This window comes from Lissotriton vulgaris, chromosome 5 (genome assembly GCF_964263255.1).
Source record: "Lissotriton vulgaris chromosome 5, aLisVul1.2, whole genome shotgun sequence".
Lineage (NCBI taxonomy): Eukaryota > Metazoa > Chordata > Amphibia > Caudata > Salamandridae > Lissotriton > Lissotriton vulgaris.
The window spans coordinates 1,058,594,123-1,058,618,153 of NC_141693.1; the positions used below are offsets into that span (position 1 = coordinate 1,058,594,123).

At 43.7% G+C, this 24,031-nt stretch overlaps 1 protein-coding gene across 1 annotated transcript in view; it reads right to left on the reverse strand.

The window, feature by feature from the left end:
- ATP5MK (ATP synthase membrane subunit k) overlaps positions 1 to 24,031 on the reverse strand; it is a 57,235-nt gene that overhangs the window by 20,775 nt on the left and 12,429 nt on the right. Inside the window, exon 2 of the mRNA XM_086922720.1 lies at positions 17,182 to 17,279. Within this exon, the coding sequence (XP_086778846.1) occupies positions 17,182 to 17,268 (87 nt within the window). The 5' untranslated portion in view covers positions 17,269 to 17,279. The remainder of the gene's footprint in view (positions 1 to 17,181; positions 17,280 to 24,031) is intronic.

A 24,031-nucleotide genomic window follows, 5' to 3' on the forward strand; every position in this document is an offset into this window, starting at 1 on the left:
GTCTAGCAGCTGCGTTTTGAACACATTGGAGTTGTTGGATTCCTTTTTTGTTAAGACCAATAAGCAAAGAATTCCCATAGTCCAGATGCGGAGTGACTAAGGCGTGTAGCAGCGTTTTCCTTGTTTTAATGAGGAGAAGATCTAGGACTTTACGAATGGCTTTCAGAATGCCATAACATTTGCCTGACATGATTCCAATGTGTTGTTCAAACGAGAGATCAGTATCCAGGTGAACACCTAAGTTCCTCACAAGGTCGGATGGGGTGGGTGTAAGGCCTAGTTCCGGGGGCCACCAGGCCGACGACCAAATAGATGGCCTTTTTCCGATCACTAACAGCTCGGTTTTATTTCCGTTCAGGCGGAGGCAATTGTTGTTCATCCAGCCAGCTAAAGCAGTTAGACAGGCGGAGGAATTGGCTGCCGCCTCAGCGGGACTTTGAGATAAGGTGATCACCTATTGGGTATCGTCGGCATAGGAAACAATTTCCACACCGTATGATTCCACAATCCTCGCAAGGGGCTCCATATAAAGATTGAACAATGTATGGCTCAAAATAGAGCCCTGTGGGACCCCCTGCTTTAAACACCGCGGTGTGGATTTGAACGGAGGGCAATGAACTTGGAAGCTCCTGTCTGCAAGGAATGAGCAAAGCCAATTGCAAGCCTATCCCTCCACTTCGACCTCACTGAGACGAGCTAATAGCAGGGAGTGTGCCAAAATATCAAAAGCCGCACTCAGGTCAAGCAATACTAAGGCAGCTGTCTCTCCCTCATACACTTTGTGCCGGAGGATTTCTGTGGAAAAGAGAAGGGCAGTTTCCGTTGAGTGGCGTGCCCTAAAGCCAGATTGGGAAGAGTGGAGAAGATGGCCTTCTTCCATAAATTTCATTAGCCGGACTATTTTTTCCACTACTTTCATACAGAAAGGAAGGAGTAAAATAGGCCGGAGATTCTCTAATTCAGATATATTTAGATTTGCTTTCTTTTTTATAGGGATTACCTGTGCCCTTTTCCAGTCATCTGGCACATAGCTTTCCTGAAAGGAGAGAGAGGCCATGTGTCTTTTATGGGTAATCAGGAATTCCAGCTGGTTCCTAAGAACCTTAGGCGGAGCAGCGTCTGCGGGAGATCCTGATTGAATGCTAAGCGTAATTCCAATCTTGGAGGGACCTTAAAACAATTCATGTATTTTACCACTGTTTTCCTAATCCTGCTGCCAGTGTCTGATATATCTTTACCCGCCCCTGTGGGGAAGGATGCATATATCTTCTCCACCTTCTTCACAAAATGGTCCGCTATAGACTCACAGACCTCTTCGGAGAAAGAGTCTTGGGCCACTGTCCTATTGAGCACCGTCAGCTCCTTATATATTGAGAATAATTCCTTGGAAGAATTCTCGGCTGACTCAATTCTCACCCTTAAAAATGCTCTTTTCACTTTCCTTATCAATTTGTGATACTTCCTCATACTGTTCTTATATTGCAGCTTGTGGGCGGAATCATAATCTTTACACATGTACGTTCTAGATCTTTACAAGCGGATTTGGCTGCTTTTAATTCCTCATTAAACCATGGGGCAGATTTAGTACGCCGTGCTGGGGCCCTGTTTGTCCATGGTGCCACTTTATCTAATGCTGTGGTCAGCCAGTCTACATACACTTCCCAAGCCTCCGTGAGGGTCCGTCTTAACGGAGGGTCTGCCTGTTTCAAGGCCAGCTCAAGCGTTTCTTGGCTAAATTTCTTCCAATCCCTATGTTTGGGAAATGAGGGTTTCCGCCATATTTCATTTCATTTCATTTCAATCTTTATTCGGTTTAAAAAACCTTGTAAGATACAATACTTTAAAATCATAACACATCATATTACAATACATAGTAAAAAAAACAACAGTGGGTAAAAATATCATCACATCTCATTTGCACAAAATACGTAAAAAATGTGATACATTTTCCAGACCATCTGCTTTGGGGTTGGCTAGATCTTGGTCGGTCCCTCTTCTATAAAGAACACTGAGTAAATATACATATTAATAAAATAATAAATTAGACATCTGTTTCTGTTACAAAAGGTAAACACCATAGCAGTAGAGCAAGCAGCACTATAGTAGAATGAATCAATAACATGATAAAATAGTCCATTACATTTAGGTTTTTTGATTTTTCTTCTTCCTAATCAAGGCTACACATAGGAGAAAACGACTTAGGCTAAACACAATTGGTTGTGCAGAATCTCCTTTAAATATTCTGAGTCCAATCTTAATTTGTCTAAGGCCTAACCTGTTACAGATTGGCTTAAGCCATTTTTTCCTTGCTTTAAGGTATGCTGGGCATATAAATAGAACATGAGACTCATCCTCTTTCATCCCAAACTCACAGAACTCACAGATATCAGACCCAACGGCCCCAATAAGCCCCTTGTTACAGTTCCAGCTAGTTGTTCTGTCTTTTAATTGCAAGATACTGTACCGAAACTTTAAGTATAGGCTTTTAGCCAATGGAAGATGAATTTCATCCATGAGGGGCTCTAGTTGCATGTTCATTTTAGTTTAAAAAAACTTCGAGGTTAGGGTCCCTGTTCTGGGGTTTGTAAGCACTGAGTCTCTGATGTAGTCCCAGTACCTTTGCTTCAAGATCTTTTTTGAGCTGAATGTAAGAGAATCAGGGTCAAACCAAAAGTCACTTAACCCTAATTTTTCAAACCATTTTTTGAGGTACTCTAGCCATGGCAGATGCGTGGTATTCTTTATGGCCAATATCTCTTGCAGTGCTTCTCTATAATCAGCCAGCTCTTCAGTGGACCATAAACGGACCCAATAGAGCAGCGGACGAAGAGCAGCATAATCTTCAGTACGCCTGAAATTAAGGTCCCATAGTACTGGTGTCAGTGGAGTTGACCCAGGTATCCCTAGAAGTTGCCTGATGAAGGAATTTTCCCTCACTCGGAAAGTATCCTTTAAAGCATAGGCCCAAAGGTCCGCACCATAAAGTGAAGATGATTGCACTTTGTATTTAAATAATTCAATAGCTGGTGAGACTGCTTTGAAATGGCTATTCTTATGCTTCTTTAAGATTGGAACCTGGTTTTGAGTTAGCCTTAGTTTTGAGTTCTCCAGTTGTGTTTTCCATGTAACATCAGTATCTAAAATAATACCCAGGTATTTAAAATTTGGGACTTCAATAGGTTCGTTGTTTATCTTAAAAACCTTGTTAAAACCTTTATGGGGGTGGATTGTCATAACTTTTGTTTTTGAGGAATTAATTTCTAATTCCTTGTCATGGCAATACAGACTAAATGTATTTAAAAGGTTTTGGAGCCCCCTATGTGTCTGAGAGATTAAGATTGTGTCGTCTGCAAACAGTAATGCCGGAACGGCTTGCCCGCTCAATTTGGGAGAGTCATGCTCGCAGCCCAAAAGAGTATCGGGGATGTCATTGACGTATAAAGAGAATAAGGTAGGTGCCATTACGCACCCTTGCCTTACCCCTTTTGCTATTTTTATTTTCTCAGTGACTTCTCCATTCGGTCCCCATCTGACTCGTGCGTAGTTATTCTCGTGGAGTCTGATTAAAATTTGAAGGATATTTCCAGGGACACCCATTCTATTTAATGTCTTCCATAGGGCTGCCCTGGGAACCATGTCAAAAGCTGCCTTCAAATCAACAAACGCCACGTATATGTGGGAACTCCTTATAATGGTGTATTTCCAGACCAAACATAAAAATCTAAAAACCTGGTCTACAGTGCTTATCTTGCATCTAAACCCTGCCTGGTATTTTGTGTAAATAGAGTGCTCTTCAATCCAAGAGGTGAGCCGACCAAGAACCTGTCGTGCGAAGATTTTTTGCAACACGTCAATTAGGCTGATAGGCCGATAATGCGAAGGATTTGACCTATCACCCTTCTTGAACAGAGTTACAATCTCCGCCCCTTCCAGGTTTCCGGAATAGGAGCTCCTCGAGCAATATCATTAAATAATAAATTGATATAAGGAGCCCAGATGTAATTTTCATGTTTCCAGAGATCACCTGGTATTCTATCAGGGCCTGGTGCTTTCCCTGGTTTAACTGCCTTGATTGCTGAAATAGTTTGTTAAAGTAAAAAAAGGGGTTCATCATGCGCGGCCAAAGAGGCCTGCAAACTATCCCAACCTCCACTCTCACCTGAACTTCCACAGGAATATAACAAGGTAAAATGCTCGACCCATGTTTTTTCCTCTAAAAATTTGTCTTTACATTCTGTCACCCCCCTGGTACCTCTAGCGATGAGGCTCCAGAAGGAGGTCTGGTCTTTGCGCTTACATGCGTCCAACAAATCGGACCAAACCCTTTCGTCCCACTCTTTCTTGGCCTTTAGTAAAATTCTTTTGTACTGGGCTCTCTTAGTTCTCACGGTATCCGTTGAACCCCCCCTGACCGCTGTAATTAAGTCTGACTTGGCTTTCCGGCAGTCCTGGTTATACCAGGTGATCCCAGTTTGTTTACTCTTTTGGGCGTTATGTGATCTTTTTACCGCCCTGGTCAGGATCCCGCCAAGTTGGTTGATTAGATGTTCATGGGATTCTATCAAACTAGGGTTTTGGATGACAGTATTGTTATCTAAGAGAGAAGACATATGCTTCACAAATACATTATAAATTTGACTAAGGGTATTAGAATTGTCTAATACCACTGGCCATTTCAGTGACCTACGGTTATTTGCCACTAGGGGATCCTGTGGCAAGGACATTGTGTTGTTAGCACTTTTGTCAAGGGTTTTAAACATCTCAGTTTGGACAGATAGGATCAGAGGATAGTGGTCGCTTTCCGTGCGATCATCCACCATTAGATCGATGGTCATAGGCCACAAGTTCAGGGAGACTAGTAGGTAATCTAGGTGGCTAGAGTGTATCCCTCTGGTAAATGTTGGTCTACTGGGGCAGTCTGATGGCAACCGCCCGTTACATGCACGTAGGCCAGATTCTAATGTCAGATTCAGTAATTGTAAGGCACTCACTGTGCAAGGTACTTTGTGGTTCGTATCTACTGAGGGAATGTTGTTGGCATTGTCCTCGTCCTTATAGATGTCTTCTAGACCTATTATGGGTTCAAAACCTCTGTTAAAATCACCACCTATAATCATTTGTGCATTTTGATCAAACCCCGCCACAAGATTACTCAGATGGGTTACAACTGTTGATTCTTTACATGATCGATGTGGTCTGCTGTAGATATTGATCACGTAAATGCTGTAACCCTTAGTATTTTTTAACTCAAGTAATAGGATGTCGGGATTATTTGTATCAATTTGCTTAAAGGACAAGCCTGTGATTTTCACCCAAATTGTTAATCCGCCAGAGGGTCTCCCCCCATTTGTATTTACTGCGGGTATGAAAAAAGACCTATAGTCAACCTTAAAGTAGTTTTCAAGCCCCCAGGTCTCCTGAAAACATAATTAGATCCCCACTAGCCAGATAGTCATGCCATGACGGATCTGGAAGATTTTTTTTCAGACCCGCGATGTTCCAGCAGATGATTTTTGTGCTTCCTAAAACACCTAATTTCTCTACCACCTGGCATGGTGCAGTTCCCCCAGTTGTATCTAAGTGCGATTGTTGTGCCAGTATGTCAGCAGAATGCAATGGCTGTTGCAAGATTTTAATAGGTGCAATCTGCTTTGGTTCAACTTCAAGATGCAACCTAGGGTATGTGTGATGGTTTGTACTGCATGATGTTGTCGTAGCCCCTCCCTCAAGTCAGTCGCAATCAGCTAGGCCAGCTAATGCTTCAAACCTATTTGAGGTGCTGACTCCCCAGTTATAGGATGGGGCCCCAAAACCCCAGCCATTTATATGGGCATTCCATCTGGGTACGGGGGTAGTGGGAAAGGGTGGATTCTGGTGTGAACCCAGCCATCCTCCATTATAGTCAACATTACCTGTAGGTGCTGGGGTATTAGGGTACAATACATTCTGCTGCATGCCTGGCCATCCTCCATTGTAATTGATATTTCCTAGAGGCCCACAGTTATTAGCTAATATACCAAGCCCTCGTCTGCCCATTTGGTTCCAGTTTTGCCCTAGGATAGTGTTGCGAGGAGTATTGTGTTGGTTTGCTAGCCATACACCTGCCCTATTTTGGGGAGCGTAGTTTGTGTCATAGGCTGGTAGTCCCCCTCCCCAACCATTATCTCTCACTGACCAAACTGGTTTCCGGGGTTTTTGATTATTGGCCTTTTGTGACTCATTATAGAAAAATTCTAGTGCGAGAGGGATTATAGAGCTACTTCTCTTTTGTGGTGGAAGGATATTTGATAGAATATCGGGAAGAGCAGCTGGGGTTGAGAAATTTAATATCACACAGTCGCCCTTCCATTTTTTTTTTGCTTATTTCCTATCCAACCAACCCTCCTTGCTGTTTTAATTTCGTCAGCCAGCCGCTGTTCGCCCCCCTGTGCTATCCTCATGTTATTTGACAGCCAGTATAGTGCCTTGCTTTTTAGTGATGAAGCTGACTCAGTTTGGTCCGGTGATAGGGTTGGTGTGTTGGCTAGCACTAGCACCAGCGGTGCTGCTTCAACTGCAAATTGTATTTGGTTTTCTTCAAAACTAGGGGGCACTGTAACATGTGGTGGATCAATTAATCGGACAGTTGGGGCATCTGTTGGCAAGTTGTTAATATGACCAGTTTGCGGGCATTCTAAGGGAATTTCTCCTAATGGGGTAGCATCTGGTGTTACCCTGAGTTCATTGTCTTCCTTTGGGGATTCCTGGCCTTTATTGGCATTACTTAAGGCATTGCCTATTGCATCTGCTAAGACATTTTGTGTATTTCCAAGTTTCTTTATCTCTGCAGAAAGTTTATCAATCTTACTGATAAGTGGCTTAATAATTGTCTGAAGTTTTATTTCTAACAGTTCCGCTATTTTAGACATTAAGTCCTCGCCCAATATGTCCCTCGAATTGTTTTCCTCATTAGTCTGGCAGGTACTTTTTGACTTTGGTGGTGATGTGACCTTATTTTTTCCTGAACGTGCCCCCCCACGTTTACTTTGCAATCTGCGACAGGCTCTAACAGCCCTTGAGGATTGTTTAGCCGGTGGTTCGTCCTCCGCATCTTCTTTTTCATCGTTTCCTTCAAGCTCAATGACAACCTGTGCATCTGGGTTATTGTCCACATGTTGTTCAATGTCCCCCACATTCGCTGTGCTGACATCAATGTTAACAGTTACTGGGGAAACTGTTGCATGGTTATAGTTGTTAGAGTCTAATAACAGACTCATTGATTTGCGAGGAAGTGGGTGGGCTCATGGGAGGAAGAATAGGTGATTGGGACAGACCTAACGATTGTCTGCGTTCGCTGTTTATTTTACTGACCACTTGGACAAGGTAGTTTTCCATAGTGTTCTTTGGTGTTTCGGATGCCATGTGATGATTTCTTTTACGCATAATTATGCAAGGTGTGCGATAGTCTAGCACCCACAACTAAATAAGATAGCAAGGTATAGTTCTCAAAGCTAAAACAAAAAGTCTTACTTCCAAACTTGTGCCGATGTCCAGCTGACTCCTTTCCAGGTGAGTCGGTGTGTTTGTCCGCTATTAACTTTTCCACGTGGGCCCCCTCCTTTTCCCAGGCGATTCGATAGTAGCTTGCAGCCTGCTTACCGACCCCCGTCTGGATAACTAGGGCTCAGGAGGCAGTCCACCAGCGTCAGTAACACCACTGCTCACAGTAGACTGTCATGAAAAAGTGACTCCCTGGTGCACAATGAAGTAATTTTTAGGGGGGTGGCCTAGCCTGGCCTACTCGTGCCGTTGAGGGCCCGCCCTTTGCCCGGGCTTAGCCCCGGGCGTCCCGCGACGCGGGGGTTCTGGTGCCTTTATCCTTCCCTTTCGTGCTCTCTGGCGCGTCTGCCGTCACTCAGGACGCGCCGCCGCGAGGCCTGACGGGAGTTGTAGTCCTCCCGGAGCGGCGGCGCGGAGTCCGGTACCTTTTCGACTCTTGGCGGTGGCGGCAAGTGCAGGTAGGTGTCTTCTCCCCTTCAAGACTCTTGGCGGTGGCGGCGCTTTCGTTTGGCTTTCCGCCATATGATCCCCAACGATCTACTTAAAACGGATAATGCTAACAGGCAGTATCAACTGGCCGTTGTGCTTAGCCAGACATTTTAGAAGGAAATCAGCATTTCTAGGGAAACATCCTTTTGATATTCAAAAACCAAAAGATCTTATTAGTGCAGTCTGCCTTGATAGCATTCTTCAGTACAGCAGCATAATGGGCAAGCTCAGGAATGGTCCAAATTCTCCTCCAGTACAATAGCAGGAACAACCTGGCTTTATTTACCCTCAACCCCTTTGACACCCAAGTCCAGAGATACGGGATACGAGTGGGTACAGGTATGGAAAAAGGGACAGGGTTCGCAAAAATGTATTTTCAGATCGAAGGCCATTTGTTGATATTAGAGGGCTGTCCCCAGGGACTTGGCTTCATAGATTTGGAAAGCAGGTGCTACAGACTTAATAAAGGCCGCAATCTTCTCCCACTATTTGGGCAGAGGGAAATGCTGGACCTCTAGCATGGTCCACAGATGTCTGCCCGCCAGGGGATTTTTCATTTTCAAACCAACGTAGTGGAGGTCAGTGCCTGACATTCGTACACAGAGTAGTGAAGTTGTTGGGGACAGGACAGATCTAACCCCCCCCCACCCCACACCCCTCACCTGCAGAGAGACAACATGACATGATGGAATATATGTCGCTCACTGCTGGGATCCTGAGACAACACTGGAGAAAACTTCAGGCCAGCACACATCTGGCCTCAGGAGAACTCACCAGAGTCCTTGAGCACTTCTAATGTTGGTATTACTATCAAGTGGTTGCCAATGAAAACGTACATTAAGTAGTCGTGCGCTAAGGTTACTGTGTTCGGTAAGAAAAAAACAACTGGGTATTTAGTCAAATGTACTTTAAAGGACATGGCTATTGGCTGTATTTTTAAACCACCCCCGGCAAATATGTTAAAAAAAATTACTTCATACAGGCACAATTTCTTTATTCACATTTCCCTTTAGTGCCAGCATTCGTTTAGTAATAGTTTGGATTCTTGCAGTATAGTAAGGTAGATTTCTTGCTCACTGTTATGCGATCTACTTTGGCCAGTCAAAAGCAGCCATGTTCATAGCAGCTACTCTATGCTAGTTTCTATGGTTCTAGTTCTGTGTCAAAGCATTTTATTTCTTATTAGCTTGTTAAGCACTGTGAGCTTTCCCCAAGTCAAAAAGGTACTACTGTAGCATATGTGTAGTTTGAGATCTCTCATTTCAATTTGTGGGGGGAGTTAACTTCTAAAGAACAAATCCATCTTTTTTAGATGCTTGAAGTACCTCCAATATTATGTAAATATATATAATTTATACTTCAAGGCTAACATTGAAAGAGTACTGAACAGGTCCTCCCAGTACAGAAGCGGCTTGTTGTGACTGGTACCTGCCAAACCGCTACCCAGCATTTTAATTCCAGGAGATACAAACTATATACGCCATCTGTTACTCTAGTCCCGCGGCCCCTCCCAACTCGTTTTTGAAGCTCAAAATGAAGTGATGAAGCCAAAAGAAAGAACTGTAAAAAGGATAACATTTACTACATGAAGTTACTTTAAGAATCATGGGTGATCAGTAGATAGTTAAGTGCTGCCAGTGTACAGTGAAGGAGGCATGGCAAACCATTTGATGTAGTCAGATTACTATCCTGATTTCATTACAAAACATCACCAATTTAAACTGTACCAAAGAAACACTGCAATGTTCTTGAGAACACCTCTCGAGTCCACACATCTGCGCACACTAAATCACATCATGAAGTTGTCTTCAGGTTGCTGTTGGCAGGTGGCGTTAATCTAGTACATTAAAAAGTGCCTTTTGTTTTTAGAACACTAAACCCGAACCATGTGTCACTGAAAGAACATGCTAGCCAAAAGATGCCAGTGCCATCACTTTCATAAATGCAGCTCCAGTACAACCATTAGTGAAAATGGTGGCCTTGATGTGCCTTCTGTACCTATTCACCAACAATCCCTTGTTAGTTCCCTTGACCAATGTTCTGGGACCTCAAACTCAACGCCGTCTGGATCTCAGGCACGCAATAGGTGGCCCTGGGCAATTGTTTTTGCCCACGGAGGTCTGAGATCTAGGGGTGTTGTACTACAAACTGTACTAGCTGGCGGACAATAAAAATAGCCAATGACATGGACTGCTTTGGAGGAGGCGCAGCCCGAGACGACGTTACACAGAGACATCTTAAGGACGGCCTACCGTGATGCGCAGTTACCACTTCTGCTCAGGGTGGTTACATGCCGGATGTCCCTCTTTGTTTGACCAACTTCACAAAGGTTGAGAGACGGTTTATTGATTGCAGTGGATATGCACTTCTATCACGACAAAGGGACAATTTATCGTGGCAGGGGTCACCCTCACATTCGTGGAGCTCTGCAAGGAGTAGCTATCCCGCCGGGGAAGTTTCTGGCACATGCAGCGCTTCGAGAGAATTTAGGTGGTGATACGGAAGTGGAAACTGCCAGTAACCCTGTTCTGCAGACACTGCGTATGTGGAGTTCCACAAAGAATAGATAACAAACGTGTACAGGGCACTGGGACAGACTGAGGGCCCATCGCTACCCAGACTATGACGCTGCTGGAGTCAGTATTTACGGATTGATTTTTCGGATTCAGACTAGCACCACATTTTGAGCTGCATTCCTCAGATCTTGAGAAACATGCACCTGGAATTGTTACAGTTAAATTATGGCCATTGCACATACTTGACCCCCCTCACGGCTGCACAGGATATTTGTCACTATGACACACTGGTTTCACTGTACATCACAAAGGTACAAAGTTCCCCGGGGAGTAATAATGTGTGTGTCTAAGGGAGGAGAGCAAAGGCAGGGAACAAGTGTTCCCTTATTGGAACTAGAAGACCTCACACATCCCGTTAATTAGAGGTCATGCTTCATCATTGGTCTCCTGCTCCTCGTCAGACTGGCGCTGTTCCGCGCTACCGCTGGAGCGCTAGACGTGTGGGTAGGTCTCTAGACCCGGGCTGCTCCTGCTAGAGGAATCATACCTCACTAAGCAGCCCCATGGGAACAGACTGCGGGGTCCACTAGGGACACTCCTGGGGTCACCTTGATAGAGCAGGACCTTCTGGCCTGCCTCCCTACTGACCCAGAGAGGTTGTATTTTTCATCTTTATTTATCTGTTCTATTCACCGAGTAGTACCAAGCACTTTTAGGTCCTGAAGAATTGCCAGTTAGGCAAGAAACATGTCGACCACTCTAGAGGGTTGAGGTAGCCCACTGTGCCCCTTACAGTCCCCATCTCCCCTCCCACCCTTTTAACCTAGGGAGCCAGCCACGCGAATAAAAGTATTTGTGGACTGACGCACCTAATTTTAAATCACCCCACCTTCACGACTACACTTTCACCAGACCCCTCACATGCACTCATTCAAATCTTTATTTCGGCATTACGCCATAAAAGAACAGTTTAAACATTACAGTTTTAAAAAAAATGAATAACAATCATTAAAAGAGTAAACATTCTATATAACTGTGCAACACATTGATAAATACTTGGAGCATGACAATAAAAATCATATGAGACAGGAGGACACCACAGTAGTTCTATAAGCAAATTCAATTTTGTAGTGCTCTTAGTACTAATATGAACAAATTCAGTTCCATAAAACAAGACCAAAATTATAAAAAGTTCGATTTCACAACTGATGGCCCATTTTTTTCCTACGGTAGCAAATAGAGAGTAGAAATCTACTAACACTGAATATTATCTGTTGAGAAGTGTTAGTAGTCAGAATTCTCAGAGCCTGATGGCAGGACCTCAAGCCTAATAAAAGGCATATCGGTTTGATCCATCTTTTTCTTTCATTGGCGTAGATAGGACAGAAGAAAAGAATGTGCTGCTCATTCTCTATTTGGTTGTTTTCACAAGTGAGCAAACTTCGTCCAATACCTCAGCCGATGGATCACGGTTCCTTGCCCAACGAGCCAAAGTTGATTTTAATAAAAGATTTCCATATCTAAACTTTAGAAATAGTGTTTTGGCAAGTGGGGGCTCTATTTCGTCCATAAAGGACTCATAAAAGGGTTCGTCCTTAAAACTTAGGAATTTTGAGATTAATGAGCCACTAGTACTAATGTTTACAGTCATATTTGCTACATAGGACCAGAAAGCTTTTTTCAGGACTAATTTGGGATTAGATGGTAACAGCTCGGGATGCACCCAAAAATGTTTCAGGCCTATAAGGTTAAGCCAAGTCTTGACGTGTGTAAGCCAAGGGATTATTTTGTTACTATCCAACGCCATGATCTCTGTCAGCCCTTCTCTGTAAGCTTGAAGCTCAGAAACGTGCCACAATCTTACCCAGAGCATAAGCGGTCTAATAAGGACTTGATGATCTGTTCTTTTAAAATCGAGGTCCAATTGCAGGGGTACTAATGGGGTTCCTCTCGGAACCCTTACCAAGCTTCGCATAAAGTTGTTATCGTGGATACTAAAGGTCTCCTTGGAATCTGGCCCCCACAATTCAGCGCCATATAGCACTGATGATTGAACCTTGAATTTAAAAAGTTCCATAACTGGACGCACCGCTTTACTGGTGCTTAAGCTTTGCTCTCTGAGTATTGGTTTGACGTTCTGAGCAAATAACAGTTTGCTTTTTTCCAATTGTGCTTTCCACGTAAAGTTGCAATCTAGCGTCACACCTAAATAAGAAAAGTGAGACACTGATTCCAGCTTTGTCCCTTTTAAGGTTAAGCAACCCTTGTCAGGTTTGGTTGGATTAAGGGCCATGTATTTCGTTTTCTTTACGTTAATCTCTAGCCCCTTTTGACTACAATAATCATTAAAAGTATTCAGTAAAGTCTGCAAGCCATTTTTTGTTTGCGATATCAGAATAGTATCGTCAGCAAACAATAGAGATGCTACTCTTTCGCCATTCAATTTAGGTGCATCATTTTTGCATCTTTCTAAGTATGAGGGAATATCGTTCACGAAAATAGAAAAGAGCGTGGGGGCCAAAACACATCCTTGACGAACTCCACGTTCGATTGGGATTTTCCGTGATAGTTCGCCATTTTGTCCCCATCTAATTCTCGCAAAGTTCCCCTCATGTAATTTTATAATTTGAGCTACTATATTGTTTGGCATACCCGCTGCACTCAGCGTCTTCCACAGAAGATCACGTGGGACCAAATCAAATGCTGCCCTTAAGTCAACAAAGGCAACATATAAGTGGGCCTTCTTTATCTTTACGTACTTCCAATAGAGGCAGCAGAATCTGAAGCACTGATCTATAGTGCTGACTTTAGTTCTGAACCCGGCTTGAAATTTAGTCAAGAATGAATTTTCATCCAACCAGTTACTCACTCGTACTAAAATATGGCGTGAGTAAATTTTCTGAAGGATGTCCATTAAGCTTATTGGACGATAATTACAGGGATCCTTCCTGTCTCCTTTTTTATATATTAAAACAATTTCAGCTCCTTTCCAGCTTTCAGGAAATTCTAAGCTGTAAGATAGTTTGTTGCATGGGTAATTGATATATGGTGCCCATATTTTCAAGTCATGCTTGTAAAGATCCCCGGGGATTTTGTCCAAACCTGGGGCTTTCCCAGTTTTTACTTGGCTTATAGCCAACTCAGTTTCCCCCAAGGTAAAGACAAGCGGATCTACTGGAATTTCGGGACTTGCTGCAGTGGATACTGTATAAGGATCGTCATATTTCCTATACAAATTTGTAAAATGGGTTACCCAGGTTTGCTCGTCTAGAAAAGTATCTTTGACCACCCTTCCTACCTTATTCCCATTTGCTATCAACTTCCAGAAAGCTACAGTGTCGTGTGATCTTGCAGCTATCAGTAATTCCGCCCACTTTTCTTCCTCCCACGCAGTTTTCGATATCCTTTGGGCAGTTTTATAGTTACTTCTAGCTTTTTTAACATCCAATTGCGACTTAGATTTAATAGCAATTAACAGTTCCCTCTTGGACTCTCTACAGGATCTGTCATACCAAGGCTTACTATGAGACAGATTCTGAGTTTTCTGCTGGGGTTTTTTAGACATTTTAGTTACCAGTAATTTTAATTTTTGGAAAAACTCCTGATGTATGGCCAAAAAAGGGGTTTTTGCTTCCTCCTCGGGAGTTAGGCTCAGATATCTAGCAAAAGTCCCAGCGAAAAGTGAGTATATTTCGCTCAAGATATCACCATGATCCAAAATAAATGGCCATTTTAGCGATCTCCTGTTGTTACTGATATGAATATCATTACCATCCCCAACACCCTCCTCCAGGGAGAGTGGTGAAGAAGGATCGCTAAATAATGCAGCGTTTAGTGTCAAGTTTAATGGAAAATGATCACTTTCTGCCCTCTCCATTATTTCAAGATCTATAAGATACGACCAAAGAGGGATAGAAACTATCGCAAAATCCAAGTTGCTCCTATATGTGTTCCTACTGAAGGTTGGTTTTTTTAAGGTGTCAGAAGGTAGCCGACCGTTACAGGCCCTAAGGTGATGCTCTGTACATAATTTGATCAGTTGAAGAGCCAGAATGGAACATTTCACCGATTTGTTGCTCCCGAGGAGGGGGATGTTATTTGCCTGATCTTCCTCCTCAAAAATCTCACTTATGCCCAACACAGGTTCATAGTTACAATTCAGATCCCCAGCCAAGATTACCAAATCCTCCCCAGGATCCAACCCCCTCAAAAAGCAATCCAACTTAAGAACAGTCGGGGATTCCTTTGATGACGGGGCTGGCCTATTATAGATATTTATTAGGAATAATTTATTCCCATTGGAGGTTATTATTTTTAGTGCTAGGATATCTGCGGAATTTGTGTCTATCACCTCGATGTTAACCCTTAGATTGATTTTTGCCCAGATCAGGAGACCCCCAGACGGCCTACCACTCCTAGATGGGATTGCTCCAATACCAAAAGTCTTGTAGCCCACCCTATGGGGAGTGTCGACTGCCCATGTTTCCTGAAGTAAGCAAAAATCAAAGGATTCCATAAATGCAGCCCAGTCAGGATCCCTCAAATTGCTGGCAACCCCAGCTACATTCCAACTGACAAGCTTAACCGAAGTCCCCAATGCAGCAGACATAACAGTATTAACCCTTGGCATCTCATCACCGATATATGTCACCTGTTGGATTCCCGAAGATGTTCCCTCAGAAGGTGAGTGTCTTAAAGTACGGGTAGGTTCTACCTGTTCTTCAGGAATGTTGTCGCTGCATATTACATTTTTTCCTCACATGTACTCAATTATTGGCTGGAACAAAAGAACTCCAACAAAGAGCGCCTCTTCGGCGCCCGTCGGACATTGCAGCGCCAGTCTGACGAGGAGCAGGAGACCAATGATGAAGCATGACATCTAATTAACTGGATGTGTGAGGTCTTCTAGTTCCAATAAGGGAACACTTGTTCCCTGCCTTTGCTCTCCTCCCTTAGACACACACATTGTTATTACTCCCCGGGGAACTTTGTACCTTTGTGATATATGGTTGACTGGACATGTACACTGGACCCCGTTAAATATCGTCCTCTTGAGGTTCCCATTTTTGTATTGAACACTGGTTTCACTGACCATGCAGGTTTTTACCACATGACGTGGTAGTGGACTCCACTGTGGGCATTTTGGACTTACGTCTACTACTGCATCACATATATAATAGGCAGGTACCACAACACTCTAGAAACATGCCTGCTGAGCCTAATCCCCCACTCAAAGGCGGACAAAGCGGGGAACAAACTTATCTACCTGGCTCTAGGCCTGAAAAAGTGAGCGTCGCGATGCAATGGAGAGGGCTTCTCCTCTCTCAGATACCTGTGTGGAAGCAGGAGCTCAGTTGTCTGACATAGGGTGGAGATGACGTGATGCAACGATGGTGCTATCAGGCCAAATAGGGCACACAAATTACAGGATGGGATGTCAGATTACTGGCCCTGGAACCAGACTCGGACCTGCGGCTGCCGTACTCAATGACTGCCCACCATTGCCTCCCAGAGTCAATCAATCAGGGGGTTTATAGAGCGCCCTACTCACCCGTGAGGGTCTCAAGGTGCTGGGGGTAAGGGAGGGGGAGCGGCTCTGGATCAGCTGAAGAACCTGGTCTTGAGGTCCTTCTTGAACGTGTGCAGGGTGGGGAAGCGTCTGTTGTTCAAAGGTAGCTCGTTCCAGGTCTTGGCTGCGATGTAGGAGAAAGCGCTCATGCCGGTTCTGTTTCTGCGGATTCAGGGTATTTCTGCCTGGGTGAGGGCAGCAGAGCGGAGGTTCCTCTTGGGTGCGTGGAATGATACTCTCTCGTTGAGGTATTGGGGTCCAATGTTGAGAGATGTGTAGGCGTGGGTGAGGCGTTTGAAGGTGACCCTCTTCTCGATGGGGAGCCAGTGGAAGGTTCGAAGGTGTTGGGTCATGTGTTCGGGGCGTTGCCGTAGTCCAGTCTGCTGGCTAGGAGTGCGTGGGTGACTGTCTTTCTGCAGTCAGGGGGGATCCATTTGAAGGTCTTACGGAAGAAGTTGAAACTACTTGAAGCGACGGTGTTGACCTACCGGTTCATGGAGAGCTAGGAATCGCGGATGATGCCAAGGTTCCAAGCGTGGCTGTAGGTGTGGGATGATTTCCGAGGGCAGTGGGCCACCAGTTGTTGTCCCAGGTGGAGGTGCAGGGTCAGAGGATAAGGACCTCGGTCTTCTCTGAGTGGAGCTTCAAGCAGCTGTTCTTCATCCATGCTGCCACATTCTGCATTTCTTCCTGGAAGCGGAATCTGGTGTCATCAGGATTTCTCGTGAGTGAGAGGATGAGCTGGGTGTCGCCTCCGTAGGAAACTATGTTGAGCGTGTTACTGCACCGGTGCAGATCGCTGTGACAAGGCAGTCACCACTGGTTACACTGCCTAAAGTACCCCCTACCAGCGACAACGCTAACTCACCACCCTCACTGGATTATGGCCAGCAAAGCGCATTGTATCTTTAGCACACCCCACATGCAATGCTCTGCTGCTTGACACTTTTTGTAAACTGTTTATTTGTGACTAATTGGGTATGTCTGTCTTTCATGGTATACACAATTCTCAATAATTAACAATTAAAAAACAAAAAGCATCTCCATTGCATAATGCAAGATACATACGTTCCTTCTGCCTATTATTGTGTACGAATTGAAATATCTTGCGATTCCAGTGAACTGGTGGTGTGTTCCAGCATCATGGCCTCCCATAATTATAGATTCTGAAAACAACAAGAAATTATTACAATAAAGTGTTGTAAATTATCAAGCAACCATTCTAAATGTAAGCGTAATTTACATTTTACTTAAGCAGTATCAATTCGCATTGCTCCCTCCGCATACTACAAGATGTATTTTGCCAGCACTTGAAGTATACAACTGAAGCTGGCCTAAGCCACTTGCTACAACAATCATCCTCCAGTTCTCTAGCTAATTTGCAGTGGTTAGGTAAGGGATCTGTGCTGCCCTATCTACGGATAGAAAATGGAACGGAACCACACACTCGATTGCTTATTAGCATGGTCCCTGCCACTGAAGCCCTTCTCTTTTAAAAAGTGACATGGTTTCTGATAGGGACGCCATCAGATGTTAGGGAATATCATAACCAGAACGCAGCCAGGACAAAACAGACTGTTGGGGTCAACTTTGACTTAATATGTGGCTATCTGCTGCAAAATTGCTTTCTTTCGAATGTGCCAATAGTTTCAAGGAAACAACTTTCTGACTCAAATTATGTAGCGAGGGAAGAGAAGTTGGAGGGTAAAATCTACCGACTTTCTGCTTTGCTCTTCTGGAGTTTGAACAACTAAAGAATGCACCATGCTGTGAATATGAAAAACTATGTCGGAAGGAGAGTAGCTTATGTGCCTTAGAGCTCAAAGACACTGATTAGTTGATTATTTCTCATTGTAAAGTTTCAATGTATTCTTTCTGAAATCCTTTTGTATTCACTATCTCTATCGTTTTTTGTTATTTCTTAGGGCAGACATGAACAAGAGGGCAGATACATAATTGTATACAGTGCTTCACTTTTGTCATCCTGAAGTGCCATACTATTACCCATTTATAATGCTCGTTGTACCGAAAGGGGCGGGCGTATCAAATTGCAAGACAAATTAACCAGAGCTAAAATGCCTTCACTGTAAACACTCGGACTTTTCTGTGTTTCTTCACACCCAAAATAAATTTACTTTTGAGGCACTCAACTTTCCAAAGAAATCGCACTTTCTGTTATTTCAATTAAAACAACGAGTCAGTCTGATTTCGGACTCCCGGTAACCAGTGGTTTTGGAAACCCTACTTGACTCACTAACACCCACCCCCTTTTAGGATGAAGGGGTTGACGTGGGATCACAGTCTGTTCTTGAGTATGGAGAAATTATCAGAGACGGAAAAAATGTTTAGCTCACAGTGAGATATCTTCCCAGTCTTGCTGGTGAGTGGTTTGGAAATTTGCTCCAATGGTAACCCAGCTCTATCTTTCTTTTTGCGAGCTCCATCAACTTTGTACAGTTCTTCGAAACCAGGAAGCAGCTTTCAAACTGCTCCCCCAGCCCCCCCCCCCCCGAAGGGCAAAGGAGAGTTGGCTTTAATTTTTTCCCCAGGTAAATTTAAGACTAAGACTTGGCTGCTCAGCTAGACTTACTGACTCCTAGCTCTCGCAAAGTCACGGATCTGTTTCAGAGGCCAATATCCTGCTGGTTGAGTTAAAGTCAAGGTGTTACCCCCCCAGTGACGGTGTAGTGCTGCAGACAGAGGAGTCTAAAATGTGCAAGAGGCCCATCAGTTCTGACTTTTTGGGGAGGTTAGAAAGGGCTTTTGACTCACCATACCCTCCCAGTTTGGACCAAGCCATATGCAAATAAGTCTTGACCCTGCTCCTCAGAGAACCCAAGAAAGGTGGATTTAACCCAGATCTCTTGACTGGGGGTACATTTTTCATTTGTTTTGCATTTGGAGAATCATTTGTGAATCTTTTGCTTTCTCACCCTACGTGTGCCAGGTATACCCAGGTGTGGGTCCGGGGCGAACTGTGCCACTGGATTCAAGCTAGTCTAGCTGATGAGGTGATACCCCTAAAACGGTCCCAGGATGCTCGTTTCTGGTACAGGGAGGACCTGGCTTGGCAGTTCAGGCTGGACTGTTCCCATGAGGAGCAGAGTTAAGGCTGACTTGCATATGACTTGGTCTAAACTGGGATGGCATGGTGAGCAAAACAACAATGGATTTAACCTAGATCTCTTGACTTGGGGGTGAATGTTTGATTTGTTCCGCATTCCATCCATCTTGTGTTTCTTTCTCTACTCACGCAAGAGCGAATGATTTTGGGAAGTTAGCCAGGGTCGTTTTACTGTCTTTTTGGACTAGAACGCCCCCCCTTTAACCTGTCAGACAATGTATTAAAAAGAAATATCCACTATTCAATTACCTCATGTACATGAGCGACTAATCTTCCATCTGAAATAAAGAGGACTTCTGTAGGTTGTACGTGTATCAGACCATAAAAGATAAAGTCTGCTAAAAGTGACTGACTCGGGACAACTTTACCAGAATTTAATTATCACAATATTTATAGCTATAAATGCAAAATGCTGACAAAAATGCAATATATGCGTATTGTTAATTTACCATCAGGGGGGTACAAGATTGGTATGTGGCCAAATGAGCACTGTTGACCATTGGTGGGGTTGTAAATGTGGAAATTGTGGCTAAGTGGGACGTGTAGTGCAGTGGAGTAGATACTGGGACATACAACGTGGTCCGATGCGGCAAATGTGAGATGCTTTTTAAACTCTGGTGCAAACCGCGTCTTAATTACGTGGGTATGGGAAAAAGAGTATTAGATCGCCTCTTGGTACATGGAGAGCTTGCCACACTAGCTATATTACCACAAAACACACTACATGAAATGTGTGGGCCATAAAGAGTTCACCGAATACTGGGACCACATATTCTTACTCTATGCGGCGTAGGGATGCTCTCCGATTATACTTTTCTTAATTGTTAAAAACACACAGGAACGTATGAACAGTGGTTTTATATTTGGACACGCTTATCATATTGTTTAAAGCTATGTGGTTATGCAATATACAATACCAGATTACTTTTCTGCAAATATAGAACACGCCGCCCAAATTCTAACACATAATATACAGCACTATTCTCGGTGATGCCACAAACTATGAGGTTGTTTATAAATGTGCCCCCTTGTTTCGGGTTTTAAGGCGAACATAGAACACGCTGCCCCATTTCTAACATGGAACATATCAAACTATTCGCAATGATGCCACAAATAAAGCGGTTAAATAGCGATACGCCCCCTTGTTTCAAATAATATTTTGTGATGTTGCTACACGGGTGTCCGCTTTGCCTCCGCTTTGCCTATCAGGGATATTGGTTGTGATTCAGAGCCAATTATGAGTGGGGGCCATAGGTTATGCATTTGATGTGGGAGTTAAATAAATTGGGTTGCGTTTGTATACACCACCCTTAGAGTGGTGATGTTATATCATGATGTCTTGCTGCATTGGAAGGATAAATATTTTTACTTGCCATATTGCCATAGGTGTCTACGATGGAGGTATAATTGTCGACTAGGCTGTATTATTTATACAAGTGGGAGATAAGAGGATCTAACAATTTGAGAGACCGGGTTCGCAATGAATGGAATTAGAAAACCGGAAACCACAATTCACTGATGTGCATTCTTTCTTGGTACGTGCTACTTTTACTTTGATCCACATAAATGGAGGGAGAAGTGTGTCTGGTATGGATGATTGAGAGGGAATATTAGGGGGATACTAGTACCAATAAGCCCTACAGCAACTATGCTTGGGAGAAAGGCGATGTGGGGATTTGACACGTACCTTCTAATCAAGAATGTCAGTTAGGGGTGGGATCTACCTCTAAGCTGAATGTTCCATATTATTCTTAGACTTACCTGACCCCTATGTTCGTTCCAGTATGATAATACAGCTTGCCTCTTAGGTTTCTTATACTTGGTATAATCAAGTCAAAAGTACTTTATATCCAAGACATATTCTTATAGAAATATTACATACATTTCTAATTCATAAAAGAAAAGGCATTTGTTAAAAAAAAAAATATAGTCATCTAAAACAGCAGTGCATGATCATATACTTCTACAGGACTACATCGTACGATCCATGATGGAGGTTTTTATTGAATGTTAGGGCACACATGGATACTGGGATATATTAGAATTTTATTAAATCAGGTATATTTCTGCAGGAGCTCATAACCGTTAAAACATGTAAAGAGGGGGAGGGGTTAGACTAATGAAGAGCAAGGCCTTTTATTGATTAGAGTCCACTATGGAACAATATGGTATTCCATTTTGCCTAGAGATAGGGAGACATGATCAATTACAGGGCTCTCAAAATCCACTCGCCCGCTTGCATTTGCAAGCCAGATTTAATTAGGATGAGCTATTTTTAGGTCCTACTCGCCCTTTCTGGCGAGTAGGAAGACAAACTGACTTTTGACCTCTGTCTCTGAAAGCAGAGGAAATGGGACAAGATAGCAAGACATAAAGGCATCTTTATTGCTCACAAAGTGAATAAGCAATAAAAGTGCCTTTAAATCTTGTTAACTTGTCGCATTTGCTCCGCTTTCAGAGACTGAGGTCAAGTGCATTTCAGTTAGGTCGAGTACATTTTTTAGGTTACTAGCCCTACAGGTCTAGTAAAAATTAAATGATTTTTCGAGCCCTGCATTAGCCAAATCACTGTCTTGGAACCTAAAGACATGGATTCAAATCCCAGCTTTGATAGTTGGAAGAAAAAAAAAGGCTATTCTGGACAATTTCCCTGAGCTGAAAAGTATAATTATGTAATGTAGCGTAAACACAAAACTTTTCAGTGCTGCCCCAGTTATGCCATCCCACTACATCTAGTTAGTTACTGGAAGCCACTCTCCCTCAAAACACTTCCACGTACAGCACATAATGCTTGAAATGTTTCTACTACAATACTAAACAGACTCCCTAAATTGCTCCACTCCTCAGTCCAAGTTTCAGCTTCCATTGTGGCACAGAAACCCTCATTAACTGACAACCGGTGTATTCCAATTAATTAAAATAAGAGGTTTTATGCATTTTGAATGAGGTTCAAAAGTTGATTTGAGTGTTCTAAAATATATAGATGTTTTCTCTTTGATACTGCTCATTAATACATATAGTCAGAATATAATTCCTATAATAATGTACGAGGAGAAAGCAAAGTGGTCTAGAACGTTGATAAATTAAATTGTGCCCATTGGAAAGATTTTGGGTCATCTAAATCAACGGAGATGGTAGAAATGAGAGAGTGGTCTTCTAAGATGCGGTATTCTAGGACACTAATCAAGTAAACTTATTTTTGATTCTAAAAACGAATAATCAATTAAAATTTGAGGGTTACTAGGTGTCCTTGAAAACCTGGGTTGCATATGGAAAGTCGAAGTATTGCTGCTTCCTGTGAGATTCTTTTAGAATACTGTCGAAGGAAAGCCATGAAACTCTTAGGTCAGTGAAAATGTTTTTCATTGCTTAGCGGGCAAAAGAGTAGACTATCTAAACGCGTTTACCTGAATCTTGCATCCGCTGTAAGGGGAACGGCTTGGCAGCCCACTGCTCTGCCGTGAGGAAAACGGCTTCAAACCATCATTGCCTACATTTCCCAGCAGCCCCTAGCCAGGCGCGAGGAGCAAGCGTCATTCCTGTAGCTCCCTGAAAAGCGGTGTTTGATTGGTTCAGATGCTCCGTCCATCACTACCCCCTTTTGTACCACTTTGTAGCTCCCTGAAAAGCGCTGCAGCACTCACACAGTGCGGGACGCGCTTACCTGAACCTTGCATCTGCTGTGAGGGGAAAGGCTTGGCAGTCCACTACTCTGCCAAGAGGGGGAACGGCTTCAAACCATCATTGCCTACATTTCCCAGCAGCCCTCAGCCAGGCACGAGGAGCAAGCTTCATCCCTGCGCCCATAGCTCCCTGAAAAGCGCTGCAGCACTCCTGCAGCGCGGGGCGCGCTTACCTGAACCTTGCATCTGCCGTGAGAGGAACGGCTTGGCAGCCCACTGCTCTGCCATGAGGGAAACGGCTTGGCTGCTTTTTCCGTCGCCGTGAGGGGAACAGCTTGGCAGTCCACTACTCCACCGTGAGGGAAACGGCTTCAAACCATCATTGCCTACATTTCACAGCAGCCCCCAGCCAGGCGCGAGGAGCAAGCATCATTCCTGCACCCGTGGTTCACTGGTTAGAAGCGGCAGACCCTGAAGCAGAGATATGGCCCGGGACCAAGGTTCAATTCCCGACGCGGCAGGGTCTTGGGCTCATTGTCCGCGGGCTTGATAATTCTCGCCTCGGCGCCTACTCTAATCATGGGTCCCATGCTGCAACTCTGGGCAATAGCTTGCTTAATATCCACAATGGCACCAACAACACTGGGATGCCTGGCTTCACCTTGGGGGCGCCCAGGAGGGGCATCTCTCAGGGAGAGCCAGGAAGGGTTCAACAGCGTTATACAGCGCCGGGACACCCCGTTGCTGGGGCAGCTGTGCGCTTTACAAGTATACTACATTTACATTTACTTCATTGGTTAACAAAAGACCTTCGATAGTCTTTATGGTAATTTTATAGTCAATGTTTTCGTACTGTATTGCGATATATATATATATATATATTGCACAATAGTTTCCGTTATTGCTGCTATAATCTTGTTTTCTAGGGTGTATTTTTACTGACAACATAGGGTTTTTTAATTACCACTAACTACTTAGGTACTGTATTGTCAGTAATTTAGTACTGTATTGCATTTTGCACATTGTATAGTATACCCTGTGCTGCCAGTTGTGAAGAACTTTAGGAGGGATCTGACAATATATCTGCGCCCATATACATGTCAAACATGAGTAAGCGTATGCTGAGTGTAGGCAGAAGTGTGGTGGGAACTTTGGATGCCTTCTTATTGAG